Genomic DNA, 26,628 nt, shown 5'->3' on the forward strand with positions numbered 1-26,628 from the left:
TGGGACTTAAATGCTTCTACTGAGGTAGCATCTCTAACTGGAGGGCATTCCAGAATACTGGAGCCCCAATAGAAAACGCTCTATAGCCCACAGACTTTTTTGGGGCTTTGGGAATCACTAATAAGCCGGAGGTCTTTGAACGCAGATTTATTGCCTGGACATATGGTACAATACAGTCAGCAAGATAGGATGGAGCTAGACCGTTTAGTATTTTATACGTGAGTAGTAAAACCTTAAAGTCGCGCAGGAAGCCAGTGCAGGTGAGCCAGTATAGGCGTAATATGATCAAACTTTCTTGTTCTTGTCAAAAGCCTAGCAGCCGCATTTGGTTCCAACTGTAATCTTTGGTAACACTTTAGTATGGGGAACATATTCACTATTAATTAGTTGCTTATTAAAGTAATAAAGACTTAATTTAGAGTTATTTGGACACTAGGGGAACATATAAGGGTTAGGGTTAGGGTTAGGGTTACTAATAAGCAATAATTCTGAGGTTATTTAGGGAAGACTCTTAGTTAATGACTTACTGGTTGTATAATAAGGCCATGTAGAATAAGGCATTAATAAGTACTTAATAATGACTAATTAAGAGCCAATATGTTACTAATTTGCATGTTAATAAGCAACTAATTAATGGTGAATATGTGTTCCCCATACTAAAGTGTTACCATGTTTTTAATGCTTGACATAGGGAGGCCCGAAAATAATACGTTAAAGCGGTGGTTCTTAACCTTGATGGAGGTACCGAACCCCACCAGTTTCATATGCGCATTCACCGAACCCTTCTTCAGTCAATCAGTCAATCAATGTTTATTTATATAGCCCTAAATCACAAGCGTCTCAAAGGGCTGCACAAGCCACAACGACATCCGCGGTACAGAGCCCGCATAAGGGCAAGGAAATACTCACAACCCCAATGGGACGTCGATGTGAATGACTATGAGAAACCTTGGAGAGGACCGCATATGTGGGTGACCCTCTAGGGGAGACCGGATGCAATGGACGTCGAGTGGGTCTGACATAATATTGTGAAAGTCCAGTCCATAGTGGATCTAACATAATAGTGAGAGTCCAGTCCATAGTGGGGCCAGCAGGAGACCATCTTGAGCGGAGACGGGTCAGCAGCGCAGAGATGTCCCCAACCGATGCACAGGCGAGCGGTCCACCCCGGGTCCCGACTCTGGACAGCCAGCACTTCATCCATGGCCACCGGACCTGTGTCCCCCCCCTACACAAGAGAAAGGGGGGCAGAGGAGAAAAGAAAAGAAACGGCAGATCACCTGGTCTAAAAAGGGGGTCTATTTAAAGGCTAGAGTATACAAATTAGTTTTAAGATTGGACTTAAATGCTTCTACTGATGTAGCATATCTAACTGTTACCGGGAGGGCATTCCAGAGTACTGGAGCCCCAATAGAAAACGCTCTATAGCCCGCAGACTTTTTTGGGGCTCTGGGAATCACTAATAAGCCAGAGTTCTTTGAACGCAGATTTCTTGCCGGGACATATGGTACAATACATTCAGCAAGATAGGATGGAGCTGAAAAATATATATATATATTTTTTTTTTCAAATTCAAGACAAAGTTATATGTTTTTGGTAACACTTTAGTATGTGGAACATATTCTAAGTAACAAAGACTTCATTTAGAGTTATTTGGTTAGGGTTAGGGCCAGGGTTAGAGGGTTATGGTTATGATAAGGCCATGCCGAATAAGGCATTAATAAGTACTTAATAATGACTAGTTAAGAGACAATATGTTACTAATTTGCATGTTAAAAAGCAACTAATTAATGGTGAATATGTTCCCCATACTAAAGTGTTACTATGTTTTTTTACTGGTGCACAAAATGAACCGTGCATGAACATCACCTTGTTCAAAGAACAAAACCAACACAGTGCATAAACTCACAACAAATGCAAATCAGTGTGACTTCTGCTGTTGCCGTATCTGTAATGCGCCGATACGGAGAAGTTTTTATTTACACGATAAGTCGGGTGTGTTTTGACCTGCGCCGAACCCCTGAGCCCGACTCACCGAACCCCTAGGGTTCGATCGAACCCAGGTTAAGAACCACTGCGTTACAGTAATCGAGACGAGACGTAACGAAGGCATGAATAACACATTACTCCCTATTCGACGTCCCACTGGGGTGAGTTTTTCCTTGCCCTTATGTGGGCTTTGTACCGAGGATGTCGTTGTGGCTTGTGCAGCCCTTTGAGACACTTGTGATTTAGGGCTATATAAATAAACATTGATTGATTGATTGATTGATATTATCTTCCTATATATGACCACGACTCTGCAGGGGGACAGTCGAGAGGCGGTGGCTGTAAAGGTGGTTGCAAAGAAAACGCTCAACAAGGCGTCCACGGAGAACCTGCTGACTGAAATTGAGATTCTCAAGACTGTGCGTCACCCGCACATTGTGCAGCTGAAAGACTTTGTGGTGAGCAGTTTCACAAGTGTTTGCGTTGATTGACAAACAATATAATGAACCCCAATTGAGATAATAATTTTGGTGCCATTTAGTGGGATTCCGATAACATTTATTTGATCCTGGAATGGTGTTCTGGTGGAGACCTGTCCCGTTTCATTCGCAGTCGTCGGATCTTACCGGAAAGAGTCGCCAGGCGTTTCCTGCAGCAGATGGGTAAGTCAATGCTTTTGTTGTGCCAGAGTGCTGTTTTGTTTTGAATCTTGCTTGAAGTGTAGCACGTCATGTAGGACTGAAAACTGTATCATGATGTAAGTGTTTTGTATCAATCAATATCGATAATTATTCATATTGTTTATGAGCTATCAAAAATAAGGACCAGGAAAAAAATATAGAACATTTTTATTTCAAATGTAACCTTCCTCTGATTATAATCCCCTCAGCTATCAGGCAGAAAGAAAAGGAAATGTCAACACAAGCATGGAAAACACTCAATGTAAACTAAATTCTACAAAGCCCAGTGAAGTTGGCATGTTGTGTAATTCGTAAATAAAAGCAGTATTACAGTAAACACTGTAGTTACCGACAGAGGTTAATCAACAGTGGTTTTCTGAAGTGTTCCTGAGCCCATGTGGTGATATCCTTTACACACTGATGTCGCTTTTTGATGCAGTACCGCCTGAGGGATCGAAGGTCCGTAATATCATCGCTTATGTGCAGTGATTTCTCCAGATTCTCTGAAACTTTTGATGATATTACGGACCATAGATGGTGAAATCCCTAAATTCCTTGCAATAGCTCGTTGAAAAATGTTGTTCTTAAACTGTTGGACAATTTGCTCACGCATTTGTTCACAAAGTGGTGACCCTCGCCCCATCCTTGTTTGTGAATGACTGAGCGTTTCATGGAAGCTGCATTTATACCCAATCATGGCACCCAACTGTAATCTGCACCAACAGCCTGTGCTCTCCAGTTTCTACACAAGCGAAACATCTCCCACTTGGACTTGAAACCACAGAACATCTTGCTCAGTGGATCGGTTCTCAAACTAGCAGGTAATCACACACACACTCAGCCTACCGTTACAACTGGACCACGGTCATTGTGTGCTTTATCGAGATCATGTCAATGGAATGTTAAAATGTTTTGAAATGTTTATATTTGTTGACTATTTACACCTTGATGGCTAATAACTAATAAAACAACTTCCAGACCTGTTGTTTTAAATTGCCATTGAAAATAGCCTTATATAAATCAATAGTAATACTTTACTTTTTCATGCATCACACAGTTTAACACTAGAACTCCCGGGTTTTGTTACTCCCACTGCAATTCCCAAAAGGCAGCCAAAAGGCTATTCATTTAAAATGACAATTAGCCATCTTTTATAAATGCAGCCATTACATCGGAATGTAGTGGACCACTCGAATGCTCAGATTAGGGAGAAATGTGTGCTTGAATTGAGGGAAGCTTCACATATCTTACTGAGAGTTATTGTGTTGCTGTAGGACTGTAGGTTATATTAGCTGTACACAGCTCTAATCTGATTAGAAATACTGTTTCTTGTGTATTCCATATTCAACTCAATGGCAGTTGATAGTGTTTTTGTTTCTGTCCAATTTTCTTGTAAAATGTAAAAACAAATTCTCAAAATATTCCTACAGTAGATAATTGTGGAACAATAACAACATTACAAACTTTTTTGTAAAAAAAACATAACTTTCTTTTTTTAGCAATAGTTTTCCACAATACTTTAACCATGTAAAATGTCATACATTTTTGTGTAAAATTTAAACTTTTGTCTCAAAATGTTCCTACAGTGCATAATTATTGTACAATGGCATTTTTTCCCTACCCTATTACGAACTTTAAAAAAAAGTAATATATTTTACTTTAATCTTGTAAAATTACGTACTTTCGTCGTGTAAAATATTTTTTTCTCAGAATATTCCTAAAAATTATTGTATGAAAGTATTAAAACTGTTCCCCCCCCAAAAAATTGTGACTTCTCTCACAATATATGAAGTGAAGTGAAGTGAATTATATTTATATAGCACTTTTTCTCGAGTGACTCAAAGCGCTTTACATTGTGAAACCCAATATCTAAGTTACATTTAAAGCAGTGTGGGTGGCACTGGGAGCAGGTGGGTAAAGTGTCTTGCCCAAGGACACAACGGCAGTGACTAGGATGGCGGAAGCGGGGATCGAACCTGCAACCCTCAAGTTGCTAGCACAGCCGCTCTACCAACCGTATACCGTTATATTTGACTTGAATCATGTAAAAAGGCATACCCTTTTCTGAAAAAAATATCTTAAGATATTTATACACAATTCTTATAAAGTAACTTTTTTTCCTCACATTAATGTGTGTTTTTTTAAGACTTTCACAATACATTTGACTTTAATCCTGTAAAATGGCATAATTTATTCTTGTAAAGTTTAAACTTTTTTTCTCAAGATATTTTGACATAATTCTTGTACAATGAAAACATTTTTCTCACAAAATTACTCACTTTTTTCTAAAAAAAAAAAAAGAAAAAAAAGAGAGACTTTTTTTCATAATATATTGGACTTTATTCTTGTAAAACTACAACATTTTGTCTTATAAAATAAAAATCTCAGAATATTCCTAAACATTTTAAAACTTTTTCTCACAATATTGCAACGTTTTTTTGTTTTTTTTAAAGGTTCTTCTTATGTGGAGACACCATACCAAATTGTGCTATTTGGCTACCCTTTGGGAGTTGTAGTGTTAAGTACGGTATAATAATGTCATGTATACATTTGATCATTTATACATTTTATAATTTTACACAATTTATATTTGTTTATGTTTTATTTTACTTCCCCTGAGCTCATTGTAAACAAACATGGCGTCGATGGCGTGGACTTCTTCACTGTTTTAGAGGAAGACTTTTCGCGTGCTATTTGCACCAAATGTTCAGCAAAAATTCCCCAAGTAGACAACACTATGCAAATATTGACAGTTGAAATTAAATGTAATTAAATTATTTTACAATCGGGCGAAAGGCGGGGTACACCCTGGACAAGTCGCCACCTCATCGTAGCTGAGATAGGCTCCAGCGCCCCCCGCGACCCCAAAGGGGAATAAGCGGTAGAAAATGGATGGATGGATGGAAATTATTTTAATTCAAGTATTTTTTATTTATTTATTTAAAAAATTAAAATGTAATTAATTTGTTAAAATGTACTTCTTTTTTTTAAATTTTGTTTTGATTTGATGGATTTAGCCCTACAATTTTGTTTCTTAAATTAAAACGATTAAATGCTTGTCATCTAAAGATGTAAAAAAATATGTACTGTATTACAATTTTGTTATTCTTGTAACCAGGCCTGTGTGTTTATTTCCGTACCTGACGGTTTCGGCTACAACTGTTGCCTTCCTCAGAGGTTGTCATGTGATGTTGCTGTGACGTGTCTGGTCAGCTGATTTAAACCTGTTTTTAGCTCTGTCTTCCTGCCTGTAACATCATTTGACAACCTCTGAGGAAGGCAACAGTTGTAGCGGAAACCGTCAGGTACGGAAATAAACAGACAGGTCTGGCTATAAGAATAACACAATTACATAAATGTTTGAAGACCTGATGAACCTCTTTGGGTTAAATATGTGTATTGTTTATTCCTTTTCTTTTTATACGCAAATGTTTTCTACACAATTCCAACGTCTTGACTCAATAACTGGCAAGACTAAGGCCACACAATATACATTTCCTGCTGTACCTTTTCCCCCGTCACACATTGTTTTTACCTGCTAACAGCACATAATGACCATCTCAACCTAAACTGTAATTCTTCTGACGATTGCCCTGTCAGACTTTGGCTTCGCCCAGTATATGTCACCGTGGGACGAGAAGAGCGTGCTGAGGGGCTCTCCTCTCTACATGGCTCCTGAGATGGTGTGTCGGCGACAGTACGACTCCAGAGTGGATCTCTGGTCGGTGGGGGTCATTCTTTATGGTGGGTACTTTCTTTTGCTTTGGACTTGTGGAACTGTGTCTGGCGCATAAAGAGCAATATGGAATTGAAGGAAGTAACATACAAAACCCAAAACCAGTGAAGTTGGCTCGTTGTATAAATCATAAATAAAAACAGAATACAATGATTTGCAAATCCTTTTCAACTGATATTCAGTTGAATAGACAAGATATTTAATATTTGAACTGAGAAACTTGTTTTTTTTGTTGCAAATAATCATTAACTTAGAATTTAATGGCAGCAACACATTGCAAAAAAGTTGACACGGGCATTTTTACCACTGTGTTACATGGCTTTTCCTTTTAACAACACTCAGTAAACGTTTGGGAACTGAGGAGACTGAATTTTTAAGCTTTTCAGGTGGAATTCTTTCCCATTCTTGCTTGATGTACAGCTTAAGTTGTTCAACATAATATACATCATAATGCGCCACACATTTTCAATGGGAGACAGGTCTGGACTACAGGCAGGCCAGTCTAGTACCCACACTATTTTACTACAAAGCTACGCTGTTGTAACACGTGCAGAATGTGGCTTGGCATTGTCTTGCTGAAATAAGCAGGGGCGTCCATGAAAAATACATTGCTTGGATGGCAACATATGTTGCTCCAAAACCTGTATGTACCTTTCAGCATTAATGGTTCCTTCACATATGTGTAAGTTAGTGTTTGAGCACTAATACACCCCCATACCATTACAGATGCTAGCTTTTGAACTTTGCACCTATAACAGTCTGGATGGTTCTTTTCCTCTTTGGTCCGGAGTACACGACGTCCACAGTTTCCAAAAACAATTGGAAATGTGGACTCGTCAGACCACAGAACACTTTTCCACTTTGCATCAATCCATCTTAGATAAGCTCGGGTCCAGCAAAGCCGGCGGCGTTTCTGGGTGTTGTTGATAAATGGCTTTGGCTTTGCATAGTAGAGTTTTAACTTACACCTACAGATGTAGCGACGAACTGTAGTTACTGACAGTGGTTTTCTGAAGTGTTCCTGAGCCCATGTGGCGATATCCTTTACACACTGGTGTCGCTTTTTGATGCAGTACCGCCTGAGGGATCGAAAATCCCGGGCTTGCCGCTTACACAACGTGCCAACTTCAGTGGTTTTGGGTTTTGTATTTTAAAATATGATTTCTGAATGATTACTCTTTCTACAGTCCCATATGATTTTTGTTTGTGCGTACAGAGGCACTATTTGGGCGCGCTCCCTTTGCTTCAAAGTCGTACTCTGAATTGGAGGAGAAGATTCGGAGCAACCAACCCATTGAGGTAAGCAATACTAAAGTTTCCCATCTAAATAGAACTGTGTGAAGCTGGCCCTTCGTGCTTATCATTGCAAATATTCAATTAAAACTTTCAATTGTTTATGCTGTTACGTTTTTTAAGTTATTCTAAAATGCATTTCCTGACTGGTGACGTTATCGAACACCCCCACTTTGTCGAAATCTCTCCAAACATGTCCCTTTCTTTTGTGCTGCACATTTTTTTGTCTTAACTGTTGTAGTTTTATGATATTAACATGTTATCATTCATAACCAGCCCCCCAACCTTGTTAAAATGTTATTATTCATAGCAAGACCCGCCACTCTCACCACAACTCCCTCACCTTGTCAAAATCTCCCCAAACCTGTCCCATTTGTTTGTGATACAATTGTGCTGCACATTTCTTGTCTAGGTATTATAGTTTATATGTTTATTAACATGTTATGTTATTCATTTTATGGGACTGGTTATAAATAATAACACAACAACTACACTAGTAGATAAGTTAAAAACTAGAATAGTTAGACAAACATTTTTGCAGCACAAACTTTTGGGACAAGTTTAAAGATAATTTTTTTTTCCAGGTGTGTGGGGTTAGTAATGAATAATAACACTTTAATAACATAAAACTTTAATACACCAAAATATTTTGCAGCATAAACGTTTGAAACATGTTTTAGGGAGATTTTGACAAGGTTGTGTGGGTGGCTGGTTATGAATAATAACATGTTAATAACATAAAAACTACACTAGTTAACAAAATAAAAACTACAATAGTTAGCCAAAAATGTTTTGTAGTACAAACGTTTGGGACAAGTTTGGGGAGATTCTTTTTACAAGAGTGGGTGGGGGAGCTGTTATGAATAATGAAACGTTAATAACTTAAAAACTATAATAGTTAACAACCAGTGACGTGCGGTGAGGTTCATGACTGGTGAGGCACTGACTTCATCACAGTCAGATTTACAAACATATGAACCCTAAAGAGTATCTTATTCACCATTTTAATTGGCAGCAGTTAACGGGTTATGTTTAAAAACTCATACCAGCATTCTTCCCTGCTTGGCACTCAGCATCAAGGGTTGGAAGTCACTGCTGCTGCCCACTGCTCCCCTCACTTCCCAGGGGGTGAACAAGAGGATGGGTCAAATGCAGAGGACAAATTTCACCACACCTAGTGTGTGTGTGACAATCATTGGTGCTTTAACTTAACTTTAACTTTACACATACAAACTGTAGCACACAAAAAAGCACATTTAATAAAAAAAACGTTATTATGGTCTTACCTTTACTTATAAGTGCGGGAACAGTGGTGTTCGTGTTGGAGGAGTTGTGAATGAATGAAATATGAAATCCGTGCTGCAGTCTGCAGGTGTACCTAATGTTGTGTCCCTGCAGTCGTTCACGGCTCCTCCGGCGCGAGCAATGTTGTTTTTGCACTTTTTGGCTTCTTGTTAAGTGACTTTTTTTGGGTGGATTTGGTCTTGCACGTGGAGGGTTTGGGTGTGGGCTTTGGTTGGTGTGGCGCTCCCGTCGGGGGGTGCAGTCTGCGGCGGAGGTGCAATAACCGGCACCAGGAGGCGGGGTTACGCGAGCCTCACACAGTGCGTCTTCGCAGCAGTTTTATGATCGCTCAGCACAAGAAATACGTTACACACATACAGTTGTTGACAAAATACACTGTACATTATATACCTCAGCTAACTAAACTATGGAAATGTATAATATAATTCATATAGCAATACAGTCTCACTGCACAGCAGGCCAGCAGTTAGCCGAGTCCGCAATCCATGGTGAGGCACAATTGAGTGACGTGCCTCAACTTTCTGCTAATCATCGCACCGTCTCTTCTCAGTATTTGAACGGCAAATGTGAAAATTCAGCGATTTTGAATAAAAAATAATCTAAAACTGGTGAAGTTAAATGGAAAATAACTTTATAGTATAATCACTGAATACATATAACAATTTAATTAATTTGTTTTCTTTTTACATTTTTTTTCTTTCCATGATGGCAGGTGAGGCCCTGCCTCACCTGCCTCTAGTGACCGCACGTCACTGTTAACAACATATAAACTTTATTAGTTAGACAAAATAATTTTGTTTTGCACCACAAACGTAGCACAAAGCTGAGGGAGCTGGATGACATCACTAGTTAGGAAATGTATTTTAGAATAACTTAAAAAAAAAAAGATTTACAGCACAAAGGTAGCACAAACGATTGGCAGTGTTATTTTAATATTTGCAATGATAAGGGAAACATCACACACGTATTTAAACAACGAGTAGACTAGTTTGTGTATGCAGGATTATTTTACACCCACTAGGTGGCACACTTTACTGGAAAAACAGCACCTTGTGGCTTGCACCCTACAATAAGTATTGTACTGTACAGTATGTATAGATGTGTACTATGCAGTGATGATAATTGTTTAGATATTATTTAATCATTCTATACAGTGAAAAACATAGGATATAGGATGCAGTAAAGTACTACAAACTATTTATATGGTCACCCATGGCGGTCTTTGCTGGCCTTTTTAACGGATTGAGAGAGCGCAACATAATAAGGTCACTTTTTGTGCCCCAGCTCCCACCCGGGGCCAGGGTCTCCAAGCAATGCCGAGACCTCCTCCTGCGCCTCCTGGAGAGAAACCCAGACACGCGGATCACCTTTGAGGAGTTTTTCACGCACCCCTTTGTGGACCTGGAGCACATGCCGAGTGCCGAGAGCTTAGGGAAGGCGGTGAGGGACCAGTCTACGCAGTTCACAATTTGCAATTCTGCATTCAATGATGCCACTTCCTGTGTTGGGGCCTACAGAAAGAGTTGGTCCTGCAGGCAGTTCAGAAGGACCAGGAGGGCGAGAGGTCCACAGCACTGTCTTTCTACTGTAGTGCCCTGGAGCACTTTGTCCCGGCTATTTACTGTAAGACAACCCTTATGTTCTCACAAAGTAAGACATGCAAAACTGCCTTGTACCTCCACCTCCTCTAGATGAGACGAACCGGCAGCGTAAAGATGTCCTCAGGCAGAAGGTAGGCTCCTTTTATGAATGTCAATGGTGAGCACATGGGAAGGTGGAGATGATGAAGTCGGGGTCCCTCCCTGCAGGTCAGCCAGTACGCGTCCAGAGCAGAAGAACTGAAAGCCCTGGTGGCCTCGGACAACAAGCTCATCTTTGAGGAGGCCCGCACCTCCAGGGACGTCCTCCGAGGTATGAAACACCAAAGCGCTCCACGCAGGCAGGCCTGAAAAAGTGTGCGGGTAGGAGATTAGAAGACTAGATGACAAATCAATACCCAACAAACCTGCTTTTCATTATAAAAAACGTTCTCACGCAACTTTAATTATCGGGCCTGTAACATTTATAAATAGCTCCCATCAATGATGAAGTGAAATAAAATGCTCAAATCAGGCAAAATGACTAGTACTGTGCTGAAGGTGGGTTAGGGTGAACAAATCAAGCACTACTTTTCTCCTCTGTGCCTTGCTGTTAACTTCCCTTGAGCTCATTGTAAACCAGTGCTTCTTAATTGTTTTCTGTAACGCCCCCCTGTGTGTATATATACAGTATATATATATATATATATACCCGGTATATATATATATACACACACATATATATATATATATATATATATATATATATATATATATATATATATATATATATATATATATATATATATATATATATACACATATATATATATATATATATATATATATATATATATATATATATATATATATATATATATATATATATATATATATATAAGGGTTGTCAAACGATGAAAATATTTAATTGCGATTAATCGCATTTTGTTCATAGTTAACTCAAAATGAATCGCAGATAGATATATTTTTTCATAATTAATAAGTGTACCCTACACAGATAATTTTTAAGTTTTAACCCCATGAACGTACAATTAAGTTGCTTTAATGAAACCTGTTTTAAACATGCTTTTGCGTACACTTCATCACAGAAAGGACAAACACCATTTAATGACAATTAAAAAAAAAAAGCCTGCTGTGTGTTGGTGTCTTACCAGATTTTGTATTTTGTAGAAATACAGAATTTGTCTTCCTGCTTTAAGAGCACTTGCATTTAGAGGAGGTGCTACACTTCCATGTTTAGATTCCAGTTTCACGAATAAATAACAAAATGTGGCATATTATGATCATGCTTTGATTGTCACAGATGTTTGGTAATATCCATCCATCCATTTTCTACCGCTTGTCTCTTTTGGGGTGGCGGGAGGGGCTGGAGCCTATCCCAGCTGTAATCTGTGATATTTCTACCAGAATAAATGCTTCTGATATTCTGTACATTACATGTTGTACAAGCTAAAGGTCTTCATATTGCTGAATGGCAATGTTTTAACCTTCTCGATTAATTGTGAAAATGTAATATTCAGCCCGCTAATCATTTTGTAATTGAGGACTTGACCAGAACATGTTATAAAATAATTTACACAATATTTCAGCCAGCTAGAAAAATCCTCCTCCTCCTCTCTGACAAATAGGGATGGGTACCGTTAACATTTGAATCGATACGGTAGGGTTGTGTGTGTTCATGTGCTAAAAAATAAAACCCGGCTCCATGTACTGCTTTCTTGTTCCATTTGGAAAATATGTGCTGGATGTCCATGGAGCCAATTAAGTTAAAAGCAAATGAGCAAAAGAGGATGGAGTAAAAATAAAGACCTTTTTTTGTTCAAAAGTATTAAGATACAAATGAAAGTGAAACAAAAACTTAACATTAACATTACAAAGTACAGTAGGAGGAACTGAGCTGATTATGCAAGTTAAGCTATTACAAGTTCAAATGCAAAGCAATTGTAAATGTATTCTAATGCAAACGTATTCTTATACAGTAGGCTTTACCTTGCTTTGAAATCATAACTCAAGCAGATAAAAAGTATGTGTTTCTATTTTTTTTTTTAAATGGTTTGATTTGTATGATAATATATTTGTTAGATCATTATTAGATAATATTTAAGTTAAAAAAATATGCGATTGAATTGAATACATGTATTTCTTCTGTCAAAATGGAATACATTTAGTAAGAGGTTAGTACTTTGACACATATCATTTCCAGGCTTTCAAGGGACAAATAAAATGACGTGGCGGGCCAAACCTGGCCCCCGGGCACTGAGTTTGACACCCGTATTGAGTACATGTCTTTTTTTTTGGTCTCCCAATAGAAATGTCCCGTGACCAACCACGGCTGCTGTCTGCGCTGGAGATGTCCTCCGAAGCCATCGCTAAGGTTAGAAAACTCCCACTGATAATAAAATACAAAAAAATAACAAAATAGTGACGTGTTGGTTCCATCGCACGGTAGGAGCAGAGCGGACTGGATGATAACGAGGCCTTGGAAGAATACCAGCGGTGCTTAGGAGAACTTCTGCTGACGCTTGCAGGTAAGCTGCCTCTCTTTTGGCCTCCCTGGATCTCATAGTTTAACATCAACACACATGGAGGGAATGAAGATAGCCATCAAGGAGAGAGCAACGGGTCAGACTAGCATCGTCGTGCACGGTTGTTATTGGTGAGTAGAGGTGTAGCCGAGTGGGCGGGGCTCTCGGGGAATACAGAAGGGTATTCAGTAAAAGCGATGAGTTCATGTGGGAGATTGGCCTCGCGGAAGAGGTTTTTGAGCCGAGATGAGAGCAAGCGCCATCTCCCTGCGTGCGGTACGGGAGCCCCGCCATCTGCTTCCCATTTGGGCCGCAAACGCTGGAAACACACAAGAACCTTTATCTCACACTGATGAGAGCCTGGATCAGTGAGCCAGTGCTACATCTTCCCGATAAAAAAAAAAAAGGTAGTTTTTTTAGATATTGACTTGCTTGGGCTGCTCTTGATGGTGACGTGCAAACACACCCCTTCTAAGGTCCATCTTTACATGATCATGGGCTGCCTATTGCTTCATTCAGTGTTTCTTAACCATTGGGCCAGGGCCCATTGTTGGGCCGCGAGCGTCCCCTAGAGGCCCGCCAAAAAAAATCTGTTTCCCAGCTGCGGTCGTCTGTATGAGCAGCAGCGGCACTCAGTTGTAATACACTGTTTCACCACTTGGGGCAGTAATGACAATATTAAACAAACAGAAGTCTGGAGCATAGGTCACAGAGAAGTTTTTTTAAGCGCTAAAGGCGATTTTTTTTTTTTACTTAAATTTTATTGACAGTTAAGTTAAAAAACATATTATTATAATTTATTAGTAATTTAGTATTCATTAATTTTAGCACTGTATAATTGTGTAAAAAAATGTTCATCAGTTTTTATGATACCCTTCTTTATATATTTGATCAGTATATATTTTGGTAATCAGCCTTCCATAAGTCTTGCTAATAAACGTTGTGATTAACACATGCTTTCATATTATTTGACAAGGTTTATCCTGTTAAACTGTAAGTAGGTTAGACATAATGGGTGAATATGTAAAATCAAGAGTACGATTACTAATTCAGTGTTAATATTTGAGTAGGCCCTGGGCACCCTCGGTCGCAGAAATGTTGGAACCCGAGGTCAAAAAGGTTAAGAATTAGCAATGTTATAATTAGGGATGGGTACCTTTCACATTTGAACCAATACTGTACCGATACCCACTACCTGGGAATCGATACCGGTACTCAAAGGTAGCAAGTTTCAGTACATTTGTGTGTGTTAATAGATATGAATTGTTTTTAATAATAAAATCACTTATTTGCAGGTCGCAATTATAGTTGCAAGTCTAATATGTTAGATGGCAGTAGTGTATAGTTCATTGTGTGTTTTTTTTTGTTTTTCGTTGCACCCTAAAAAGTATTAATACTGTAAGTATTGTACTTATCATGCACCAGCTGTTTCATTGCAACGTGCATCTTAGTTGTAGTTTTCATTATCAAATTTGTAGGTGTTGAAATACCCATGTAAAATTGCTAACGCTAATCAGTAGCATGTTAAGAGGCAAAGCCCATGTACATTTTTGGAAAAGTGGAGCCTTGCTTAACTTACGTTGGAGCATTTTTAAGTCAATTGCTTTGTTGCCATTGAAGATTGCAACATTGTCTAGAGCAGTGGTTCTTAACCTGGGTTCGATTGAACCAACCCTAGGGGTTCGGTGGATCCTCCGCCGCGGAGGTCAAGACACACCCGACTCATCGTGTAAATAAAAACTTCTCCCTATTGGCGTATTATGAATACCCCCCAAACAATGTTCTCTCTAATTTTCCATCTGATTTGCATGTGTGTAATTTGTTGTGAGTTCATGCACTGTGTTGGTTTTGTTCTTTGAACAAGGTGATATTCATGCACGGTTCATTTTGTGCACCAGTCAAAAAACATATTGTGGAGGTTGCCTCCCAGTGGGTTCTTGCTGATCACACACGTGAGCTGGAGACCGGCGTTCCGGGTTTAACAAAGATTTATTTTTCATTAAAGATCTAGCACGACACTCGACTTTTCAGTCCACTTCTCCGTGTTCCGCGTGCTTCCGTCTCTCCAAGCCCTCCTCTTCCTCCTGCTGCTCCCGGCCGCTACTGATAAGAATAACAGGCGATTAGACAACTAGCCCCAGCTGGGCAATCTAATCACCTGTCAACTGTGTATCCTTGGCACACCCCGCTCCTGCAGCAAGTGCGCCGACCACGCCCCCTCCACACATATACTGTAACTTTGTCTTGAATTTGAAAAAAATAACATTTTATTTTTCACTAAAGAAGGGTTCGGTGAATGCGCATATAAAACTGGTGGGGTTCGGTACCTCCAACAAGGTTAAGAACCACTGGTCTAGAGGTTGTTCGGCTGAGTCCGCTCTCAGTGCTGCTGCAGTGAGAGTTGGCAAGTTGAGTTGACAACCGGGCGTGACGTCACGCGCAACCCAGGTACTGAAACATGGCACTGTTGGATTTTACGTGAATCGGATTCGATCGGTGCCAAAAAAGTACCGGATTCGGTGCGCAACCTTAGTTATAATGACCATATGGTGTTGAGAATGCTCTCCTTTCTTCTCACTGCGCTCTTTGTTTGCTCTCCTTCTCATCAGCCGAGCCGCAGGGACGCCGCCGAGAGCTACTCCACAGCGAGGTGAGTGTCGCCATTCATCCAACATGGCGGCGACCTCCCTAAAACCACATTCTAACGCGCGTTCGTTTTTATGTTTTCTCTGGTAAAAGCTGAATAATGATGTCATCCATCATCCGCCGCATTCTTGACTCCACTTCTAATGGTTCAGATACATCACTGTCTCCCTCATTATTAGATACTGTGTCTAACAGGACTGCTGGCGGTGTATTACTTCGGTGAACTTTATAACATGTATTATTTTACAAAGTGACATCGCCATCTACTGACATGGTATGCATATTGCAGCCGTTTTTTTAACAGGCCTATGTGAATGATGACAGCTTTGACAACTTTTTTTTTCCTATGTAAATTAAATTCCAAACGTGTCACCACAATAGTGTAGTCGACCAAAACCTAGCCTTAATAATAGAATCTAGACGGTTTAAAAGTGCTTATAGTAAGCCCCTTGTCTGTAGCTTTAATGCAAATTAGTTGTTTGTCCACACCTGTCTCAGACAAAGTGTGTGTTTTCAAGAAGTGCTATTGTGTACTTTATTCACATTTTGTAATTACTGGGTAACTCTGCACTTGTCCAACGTAAAATATATCATATTCGTAAAATATATCATATTCTATATCACATACAACAATGGTACATTAAAGAATAGTAGAACACAAACATTAGCAACACTAGCGTAGCTATATGAGATAAAATGCTAAAATTGCCGTCACATTTAAACAGCAACAACCTGCAAGGTTAGCATATTTACTATTTCAAGATATGTAGCAAAGCATTTTTTCCCTCTCTTTTTTACAAGCAACAACATGTTAGGTTAGCTTAATTACTATTTTAAGATATGTAACAAAGCCTTTTTTCCAAGTAGCATCATTTTAGGTTAGCTTCGTTACTTTTTCAAGATATGTAGCGAAGCCTTTTTCTTTCTTTATTTTTTGTACATGCAACATGTTAGGTTAGCTTAATAACTATTTCAAGATATGTAGCAAAGCTTTTTTCCTTCATTTTTTACAAGCAACATAATGTTAGGTTAGCATATTCACTATTTTAAGATATGTAGCAAAGCCTGTTTTCCTTTCTTTTTTTTACATGCGCCATCATGTTAGGTTAGCCCAGTGACTATTTCAAGATATGTAACAAAGCCTTTGTAAAAAAATTTTTTACAAGCAACATCATGTTAGGTTAGCTTAGTGACTATTTTAAGACGTGCTGTGAAGCCTTTTTCCTTCTTTTTTTTAAACTAAGCAAGATAATGCTTAATTAGCATATTCACTATTTAATGATATGTAGCAAAGCTATTTTTCCTTTCTTTTTTTACATGCAACATCATGTTAGGTTAGCATAGTGAGTAGTTTAAGATATGTAGCAAAGCCTTTTTTCCTTCTTTCTTTTTAACAAGCAACATCGTGTTAGTTAAGCTTAGTTACTATTTTAAGATATGCAGGGAAACCATGTTCATTATTTCATTTTTTACAAAAAAATATGTTAGGTTAGCATATTGGCTATTTTAAGATATGAAGCGAAGCCTTTTTTCCTTTTTTCCCCCAGAAAGAAACATCATGCTATGTTATCATATTAAATGTTTTAAGATATGTTAACCAGCTCACTGGCCTTGTGGTTAGAGCGTCCGCCCTGAGATCGATAGGTTGTGAGTCATACCAAAGCCTACAAAAAAGGGGACCCATTGCCTCCCACTCAGCATCAAGGGTTGGAATTGGGGGTTAAATCACCAAATTATTCCTGAGCGCAGCCCATGCTGCTGCTCACTACTCCCCTCACCTTCCAGGGGTTTAGAAGGGGATGGGTCAAATGCAGAGGACAAATTTCACACACACCTAGTGTGTGTGTGACAATCATTGGGACTTTAACTTTAACTTTTGAAGCCATTTTCCCTTTTTCAACAAAGCAAGATATTGCAAGTTTAGCACAGTCACAATTTTAAGATAAGCAGCGAAGCCTTTTTTTCTTACAACGCAACATCGTCCGAGGTTAGCATAATATGTAGGGAAGCCTTTTTAGTCCCCTTTTTTTGCAAAGCTGAATCAAAGTAGTTTAGGATATTCATTATTTTAAGATATGTAGCATTTCTGTTTTGTTAGTTTTTTTCCCCAAATCAATTGGTAGTGCTCCATTGACATATTCACTATTTTAAGCTATGTAGCGAAACCTTTTTTTTTTTTTTTTTTTCACAAAGCTGTCTTTTAAAAGGCACTATTATTTCACTAAGGTTTCTTCTTCATTTATTCCCAAGAAGTGGCACATTTTCTCGTAAAAGTTGAGCAAACAAGGTGATAGATTTTTCTCACTTTAGTTGTCCATAAACCTAATAGTGTCCTTAAGCATTATAATTGTATTGCCTTGTTCAGCCAGCGAAAGATGGGGCAGTCTAGACAAAAGACAATTTTCCAGTTTGTTTGTAACACTGTCCACTATGCAAATTTATATAGTTTGATAAAAAAAATACGCAACTATAAGAGCAGTCAAACAAGCCAACGTCTATTCTTGACTGCAAATGTAATTGTGATGTACTGTATCCACTGCAGACTGACTTGTCTCACTAAAACTGCATCCCATGCAGAGTTCCTCCATGTTTATTGCGCTCACTGATTAGAGGCTTGTGGTTGGAGGGTAGAATACAAAAAAAACTGCGGTCAAGATGATAATTTGCTGCACTAGATCAGTATATTTTAAGGGAAAGCACGGAAAGTGAGAAAGTGAACAAGCATCTTAGTGTCACTGATCACTGTATTAAAATGCAGCCACACGACTGCGAGCACTGCTGTCTTTTCCCAAAAGGGTCACTCCAGCAATTTAGTATTGCGTTTTCCGTGAGGCTGGAGGTCTCACAAGAGAGTTAGAAAAAATAATAACACACATTCCAAACTGCTGCAGCAGAGACGCAGACATCCTGCCTTGTGCTCCTGGGTACAGGTCAGAAAAACACTGTACGCTACCCATAATGCACCTCAATGCCATCTTTCATTAGTTACACCATAGCTTTTCGTGGTTAACAGTACTTCTAACACATGTTCCCCCTGTGATATTTCACAGCCTAAAGATAATAGCAGTTTCTTGGAAATCTGAGTTTTGCATTCACAATTAAATTTACGGAAATGAGAAAAAATGTTAATCTTTAAAGAAATATGCCACGATTAACCACATTTAATTTTCCTTCTCCAGATCAAAAGTCTCATGAGCCGAGCGGAGTACCTCAAAAAGAACATCAAGGTAGGTGAGAGTGTGCCATGCTTTGCTTTAAAGGGGAACTGCACTTTTTTTTGGAACTTTTCCTATTGTTCAGAATCCTTGAAAGACATGACGACGGATGGATTTTTTTATGCATTCTAAACATTAAATAAATTAGATTAAGTCTGCTTACAATGGAGCCTATGGAAGCCGCTCTATTCTGCCTATAAAGCCCTTAAAAACATCCTAACACCTTCATTAAGGTTTTATATACATGATGTAAGTATATACTGTATGTAATGTAGGAATGTGCACATTTAAAACAACATTTAATAATTACGTATTTTGATTATTTTAAGCGTACACTGCGCATTAATTTTAAGAATGCATCACGACGTTCACTTTTTTTTTTTAATACAAACCCCAAAACCAGTGAAGTTGACACGTTGTGTAATTTGTAAATAAAAACAGAATACAATGATTTGCAAATCCTTTTCAACTTATATTCAATTGAATAGACTGTAAAGACAAGATATTTAATGTTCGAACTGAGAAACTTAAATAAAATCATCATTAACTTAGAATTTAATGGCAGAAACACATTCCAAAAAAGTTGGTGCAGGGGCATTTTTACCACTGTGTTACATGGCCTTTCCTTTTAACAACACTCAGTAAACGTTTGGGAACTGAGGAGACCAATTTTTTATACTTTTCAGGTGGAATTATTTCCCATTTTTGCTTGATGTACAGCTTAAGTTGTTCAACAGTCCGGGGTCTCCGTTGTGGTATTTTAGGCTTCATATTGCGCCACACATTTTCAATGGGAGACAGGTCTGGATTACAGGCAGGCCAGTCTCGTACCCGCACTCTTTTACTATTAAGCCACGCTGTTGTAACACGTGGCTTGGCATTGTCTTGCTGAAATAAGCAGGAGCGTGCGTCCATTATAACATTGCTTGGATGGCAATATATGTTGCTCCAAAACCTGTATGTACCTTTCAGCATTAGTTGTGCCTTCACAGATGTGTAAGTTACCCAAGTTACTAATACACCCCCATACCATCACAGATGCTGGCTTTTGAACTTTGAGCCTATAACAATCCCGAATGATTATTTTCCTCTTTGGTCCGAAGGACACGACGTCGCAGTCTCCAAAAGCAATTTGAAATGTGGACTCGTCAGACCACAGAACACTTTTCCACTTTGCATCAGTCCACCTTAGATGAACTCGGACCCAGCGAAGCCGGCAGCGTTTCTGGGTGTTGTTGATAAATGGCTTTCGCTTTGCATAGTAGAGTTTTAACTTGAACTTACAGATGTAGCGATGAACTGTAGTTACTGACAGTGGTTTTCTGAAGTGTTCCTGAGCCCATTTGGTGATATCCTTTACACACTGATGTCGCTTTTTGATGCAGTATTGCCTGAGGGATCGTAGGTCCGTAATATCATCGCTTACGTGCTGTGATTTCTCCAGATTCTTTGAACATTTTGATGATATTACGGACCGTAGATGGTGAAATCCCTAAATTCCTTTCAATAGCTGGTTGAGAAATGTTGTTCTTAAACTGTTGGACAATTTGCTCACACATTTGTTCACCAAGTAGTGACCCTCGACCCATCTTTGTTTGTAAATGACTGAGCATTTCATGGAAGCTGCACTTATACCCAATCATGGCACCCACCTGTTCCCAATTAGACTGTTCACCTGTAGTTCCAAATAAGTGTTTGATGAGCATTCCTCAACTTTCTCAGTCTTTTCTGCCACTTGTGACAGCTTTTTTGAAACATGTTGCAAGCATCAAATTCCAAATGAGCTAATGTTTGTAAAAAAAATAACAACGTTTTCCAGTTCGGACGTTAAGTATCTTGTCTTTGCAGTCTATTCAATTTAATATAAGTTGAAAAGTATTTGCAAATCATTGTATTCTGTTTTTATTTACCATTTACACAACATGACAACTTCACTGGTTTTGGGGTTTGTAACATCACTGATTATTACTCACTGCAGACTCTATGAGAGCCAACAAACATAATAAAACATCCCTTACTGTACAATGTCTGCTGTCATTAGGATGCCGACTCCTGGGATGTTCATTTACTACCATTTAGATGAAGAATGGCTCCTAATCCTCGCGAAGGAAAGGGAGGTGGAGCCAAGCGTCTTTTTGTGTTGTTCTCGCCATTTCTGAGTCTAATTTGGCTGTCGAAGTGTACCAACTTGTCGGAATACCTCTTCAGCCAAGAGCCAAGCGACTACGTTTTTTGAGGAATGGGGGTAGACTATTCCAAACCTCGGTCGCAGTGCTGTTTTATGGCTGGGTGGTACCAGATCGTTGTTCACGCTCCCTCCAGTTTTGTGATTGTGCGTGTCGCTAACTTCTTGAAGGTCTTTAGACAAATATGTGGGTAAAGGGGGCATTTCGGGCAAGTTTCCATTTACAATTTTGAATACAGATCCCATTATTAGTTGGTTAACCCTGTCTTAACTTGCGTTGTTAGCAGTCTCTCACTAGCATTTGTTTGACTATTTAGCATGCAGAAAAAAGGAAAAGACATACACTTTGTGGATGATCGGCAAAATTCCCCCAAAAGTGCTCCTTTAAAACACAGTGGGTATTGGAAGTGTGCAGACCCCTTTGAATTTGTTACTCTTTGTTTCATTGCTGCCATTTGCTAAAATCAAAAACGTTGATTTTATTTCTCATTAAGGCACACTCAGAACCCCATCTTGACAGAAATAAACAGAAATGTAGAAATGTTTGCAAATGTTTAAAAAAAGAAAAACTCACATATCACATGGTCATAAGTAGTCAGACCCTTTGCTGTGACGCTCATACTTATGATCCTCCGTGAGATGGTTCTGCTCCTTCATTGGAGTCCAGCTGTGTTTAATTAAACTGATTGGACTTGATTAGGAAAGGCACACACCTGTCCATATAAAAAAACAAAAACCTTCCAGCTCACAGTGCATGTCAGAGCAAATGAGAACCATGATGTCGAAGGAAGTGCCCAAGGAGCTAAGAGACAGAATTGTGGCAAGGCACAAATCTGGCCAAGGTTACAAAATAATTTCTGAAGCACTCAAGGTTCCTAAGAGCACTGTGGCCTCCATAATCCTTAAATGGAAGAAGTTTGGGATGACCACAACTCTTTCTAGACCTGGCCGTCCAACCAAACTGAACAGAGGTGACAGAGGTAAAGAAGAACCCAAAGATCACTCTGGCTGAGCTCCAGAGATGCAGTAGGGAGATGAGAGAAATTTCCACAACGCCAACTATCACTGCAGCCCTCCACCAGTCGGGGCTTTATGGCAGAGTGGCCCAACGGAAGCTTCTCCTCAGTGCAAGACATATGAGAGCCTGCATAGAGTTTGCCAAAAAACACATTAAGGACTCCCAGACTATGAGAAATAAGATTCTCTGGTCTGGTGAGACCAATATTAAACTTTTTGGCATTCATTCTAAGTGGCATGTGTGGAGAAAACCAGGTGCTGCTCGTGACCTGCCCAATACAATCCCAACAGTGAAACATGGTGGTGGCAGCATCATGCTATGAGGGTGTTTTTCAGCTGGACGACTGGTTGCAATTGAAGGAAATATGAATGCAGCCAAGTACAGAGATATCTCGGAAGAAAACCTGTCCAGAGTGCTCAGGACCTCAGACTGGGTTGAAGGTTCTTCTTCCAACAAGACAATGACTCTAAGCACACAGCTAAAATAACAAAGGAGTGGCTTCGGAACAACTCTTGTGACCATTTTTGACTGGCCCAGCCAGAGCCCTGACCTAAACCCAATTGGGCCTCTCTGGAAAGACCTGAAAATGTCAGTCCACCAACGTTCACCATGCAACCAGACAGAACTGGAGAGGATCTGCAGGGAAGAATGGCAGAGGATCCCCGAATCCAGGTGTGGAAAACGTGTTGCATCATTCCCAAGAAGACTCACGGCTGTACTAGCTCAAAAAGGTGCTTCTACTCAATACTTATGACCATGTGATATTTCAGTTTTTCTTTGTTAATACATTGACATACATTTCAGTTTTTTCTGTCATTATGGGGTGCTGAGTGTACATTCATGAGAAATAAAATGATTTTAGCAAATGGCTGCAATGAAACGAGTGAAAAATGTAAAGGGGTCTGAATACTTTCCGTACCCACTGTACAATATTCCTTCAGATATTAGGAAAGATACACTCAGGGGTTTTGCTTTGTGTATTTTCCAGATGCAGGAGACTCAAAGGGACGCCTCACTGGACCGGGAGCCTCTATCGGACTCCGTAAGAAGCTGTAAGTTTCCTTGTTGCAGTCCCACAAACTGTCTATGAAAGTGTGTTTTTACAAGAATTTGGCCTGGTGGTGGTGGTGGTGGTGGGGGGAGGCGGTTTAAGTGATGAATAAGCTGCTCGAAGTGCAGCAGTCCCCTCAACCCCCTATTCCACTTGTAAAATATGAGCCCTTCTCTCGCGTAGCTATTCACCTCACGGGACCGTCTGGGCTCTTTGATTCCATTGCAGCGCAGCCTTGGGCCTCTTGCTAAAAGCACTTTATGAAATTGAGACCTACCTTGACCACTCTCCCTCGCACGTACACTTCATTCTCAACATGTATATTTGCTCAACACTAAACAATATGAAACTTTTCTTTCCGGAACTATGCCAAAAATGTACCGCTACACTTCCTTGCCTACCTAATCCCCATGCTTTTCTCTGGGATGCACAGTAGATTCACAAAGTCCAGACAATATCCTGTTCTTAGCGAGGAATTCCTGCAAGATTATAGATTTTTTTTTTTTGTTTAAGTGGGGAGGGGTCATTTCAGAGGCTTCTCGAATTTCCTGCAGAACGTGGCTTCTTATGCACGCTGAAGTTATTTTAATAAAAACCACACCGTGGCACGCGGCCAACAGCGTCCGCACCAGAGCTGCAGCGCTCCAGTCTCTTCCCGGCGAGAAGCGACCGCACGGCCACAAACTACGACATCTCGCTAAGAGCAATGTACACACATGCGCCTATGGGCAAAAGTATTGGGACGTATGGTTAGTCCAACTTCTGGTAGTAAATATGGAAGAAATTATAGAGTTGGCCCCGCCCCTTTGTAGCTGTAAGCGCTTCCACCCGTCTGGAAAAACTTTCGACAAGATTTTGGAGCATTTCAAGGAATTTTAGGTCGGTCAGAAGCTACTGAGTTTGGACCTGAGAGAGGGCAATTAAAGTTGATTGATGGCATGCTGGTCTGTTTTCACAAAACTGGAAGCATAGAGTTGTGCAAAATGTCTTGTTATGATGAAAAATTAATGGAAGGACAACCTTAAATTGGTTAATTGATCATGAGGTACAGTACAGGCCAAAAGTTTGGACGCACCTTCTCCTAATTCAATGTGTTTTCTTTATTTTCATGACTATTTACATTGTAGATTGTCACTGAAGGTATCAAAATTATGAATGAACACGTGTGGAGTTATGTACTTAACAAACAAATTTGAAAAAACTGAAAACATGTTTTATATTCTAGTTTCTTCAAAATAGTCATCCTTTGCTCTGATTACTGCTTTGCACACTCATGGCATTCTCTCGATGAGCTTCAAGCACACATCCATCCATCCATCCATCCATTTTCTACCGCTGGTCCCTTTTGGGGTCGCTGGAGCCTATCTCAGCTGCAATCGGGTGGTAGGCGGGGTACACCCTGGACAAGTCGCCACCTCATCGCAGGGCCAACACAGATAGACAGACAACATTCACACTCACATTCACACACTAGGGCCAATTTATGTGAAATGAAAACCATTTCAGGTGACTACCTCTTGAAGCTCATCGAGAGAATGCCAACAGTGTGCGAAAAAGTGATCAGAGCAAAGGGTGGCTATTTTGAAGAAACTAGAATATAAAACATGTTTTCAGTTATTTCACCATTTTCTGTTAAGTACATAACTCCACATGTCTTCATTCATAGTTTTGATGCCTTCAGTGACAATCTACAATGTAAATAGTCATGAAATTAAAGAAAACTTTTAGCCTCTACTGTACGTCCCAAGACTTTTATCAAAACAGCACTCATAAAAACATCTGAGATTGGTGTTTTAAATGTGCTACATATAATTAAATTTAACTGCATTTCCATACAGCTTTGTTTTTATTTACCTATTTTAAAATGTAATTTCTATTTATAATTTTTAATAATGATAAAGATAATATTTTATTGTTTATTTTTTATTAATCAGTCCAACAATAATACCATAATAATATAATTCCAATTCCAAAACTAAACCCGGCCCAGCAACATTCAGAATAGCAATCAACAGAGCAATTGAGAGGACACACAAACATTAATTAATTAAAGTACCAATGATTGTCACACACACTAGGTGTGGTGAAATTTGTCCTCTGCATTTGACCCATTCTCTTGTTCACCCCCTGGGAGGTGAGGGGAGCAGTGGGGAGCACTGGGCAGCAGCGGTGCCGCGCCCGGGAATCATTTTTGGTGATTTAACCCCAATTCCAACCCTTGTTGCTGAATGCCAAGTAGTCAAACAAAAATTAATAATATCAACAACAGTATCAATATTAATAGGAATTCCAACATAGCAGTGATTATAAATCCCTCATTTACATTATCATCTCAGCCATTTATAAAAAATTAAATAAAAACATTTAAAAATGAACAATAATGTCACAGTGGCTTGCACTTGCATCGCATCTCATAAGCTTGACGACACATTGTGTCCAATATTTTCCACAAACATAAAATAAGTCATACTTTAGGTTAATTTAATAGTTGAAACAAATTTAAATAATGGATCCCGTATTACGATACATGACTGATTATTATGATCAAGGGTGATGGGTCAAATGCAGAGAATCATTTCGTCACACCTCGTGTGTGTCTGACAATCATTGGTACTTTAACTTTTATTATCTAAACTGATAAAGATATTAATAAAAAAATAATACTTCCATTATTTTATTATAACCCTTCATGTTTTATTATATTTTATTTATTAAAATAAAATAATAAAAAATGTACACAGTGGGTACATTTTGTCTAAGTTGCTTTAAAAAAATGTATTACAGCTGTAGGTTTTTTTTAGTCGATATTCTGTCATGAATGGTCCTGTCTTGTGTTGGTTTTGTTGTTATACTTTTTAGTTTAGTGTATATTTATGTTGCCAGCACTCCTCGTTTGTTTACGTTCTTGTCGCAAGGAGCTCCTGAGCTAACACACCTGTTTCTGTTTGTCTTTACCTGCTGCCGCCACTAATCACTCCCCTTTATATGTCATCTCACCCTGACAGTCCTTGCAGGATTTTTGTGCGCTGCAAGCGATCGTTGCGTTTTCCTTTTTTGCCACGCTTAAAACTTTCTTCCTGTTCACTACGTGCGACGGGTATGTTTGTTTTACGATATGCTAAATAGTTTTATTTATTTATCATTGATTTATTCACTGTTCTGTTACAGAAAACAAGAAAATGGGATAAAATTGCTATGGTATGAGAAGGGGTAGGATTAAATAAGTTCAGCTTCTCCCTACTACTTTTCGGACGTGCTGTAATGAAACAAATGGAAATATGTGATACATTACATTGTATTGCATGCATGTTCGAAATAAACTGAAACTGAACTGAACTATATCAACATCATGAGAATTAGGTGTATTTTTAGAATGGTTGAAAACAT

The 26,628-nt window shown here is 39.1% G+C and overlaps 1 protein-coding gene across 1 annotated transcript in view; it reads left to right on the top strand.

Annotated features, from left to right (window-relative positions):
• Positions 1–26,628, top strand: part of ulk3 (unc-51 like kinase 3) — a 37,823-nt gene that overhangs the window by 9,352 nt on the left and 1,843 nt on the right. Inside the window, exons 4-17 of the mRNA XM_061964586.1 lie at positions 2,307–2,447; positions 2,531–2,651; positions 3,395–3,490; positions 6,270–6,413; positions 7,622–7,704; positions 10,288–10,443; positions 10,521–10,626; positions 10,695–10,735; positions 10,812–10,914; positions 12,911–12,975; positions 13,051–13,129; positions 15,736–15,776; positions 18,952–18,999; positions 23,179–23,242. Coding sequence (XP_061820570.1) covers positions 2,307–2,447; positions 2,531–2,651; positions 3,395–3,490; positions 6,270–6,413; positions 7,622–7,704; positions 10,288–10,443; positions 10,521–10,626; positions 10,695–10,735; positions 10,812–10,914; positions 12,911–12,975; positions 13,051–13,129; positions 15,736–15,776; positions 18,952–18,999; positions 23,179–23,242 — 1,288 coding nt within the window. The remainder of the gene's footprint in view (positions 1–2,306; positions 2,448–2,530; positions 2,652–3,394; positions 3,491–6,269; positions 6,414–7,621; positions 7,705–10,287; positions 10,444–10,520; positions 10,627–10,694; positions 10,736–10,811; positions 10,915–12,910; positions 12,976–13,050; positions 13,130–15,735; positions 15,777–18,951; positions 19,000–23,178; positions 23,243–26,628) is intronic.

Source organism: Nerophis lumbriciformis, linkage group LG06 (assembly GCF_033978685.3).
Source record: "Nerophis lumbriciformis linkage group LG06, RoL_Nlum_v2.1, whole genome shotgun sequence".
Classification (NCBI taxonomy): domain Eukaryota; kingdom Metazoa; phylum Chordata; class Actinopteri; order Syngnathiformes; family Syngnathidae; genus Nerophis; species Nerophis lumbriciformis.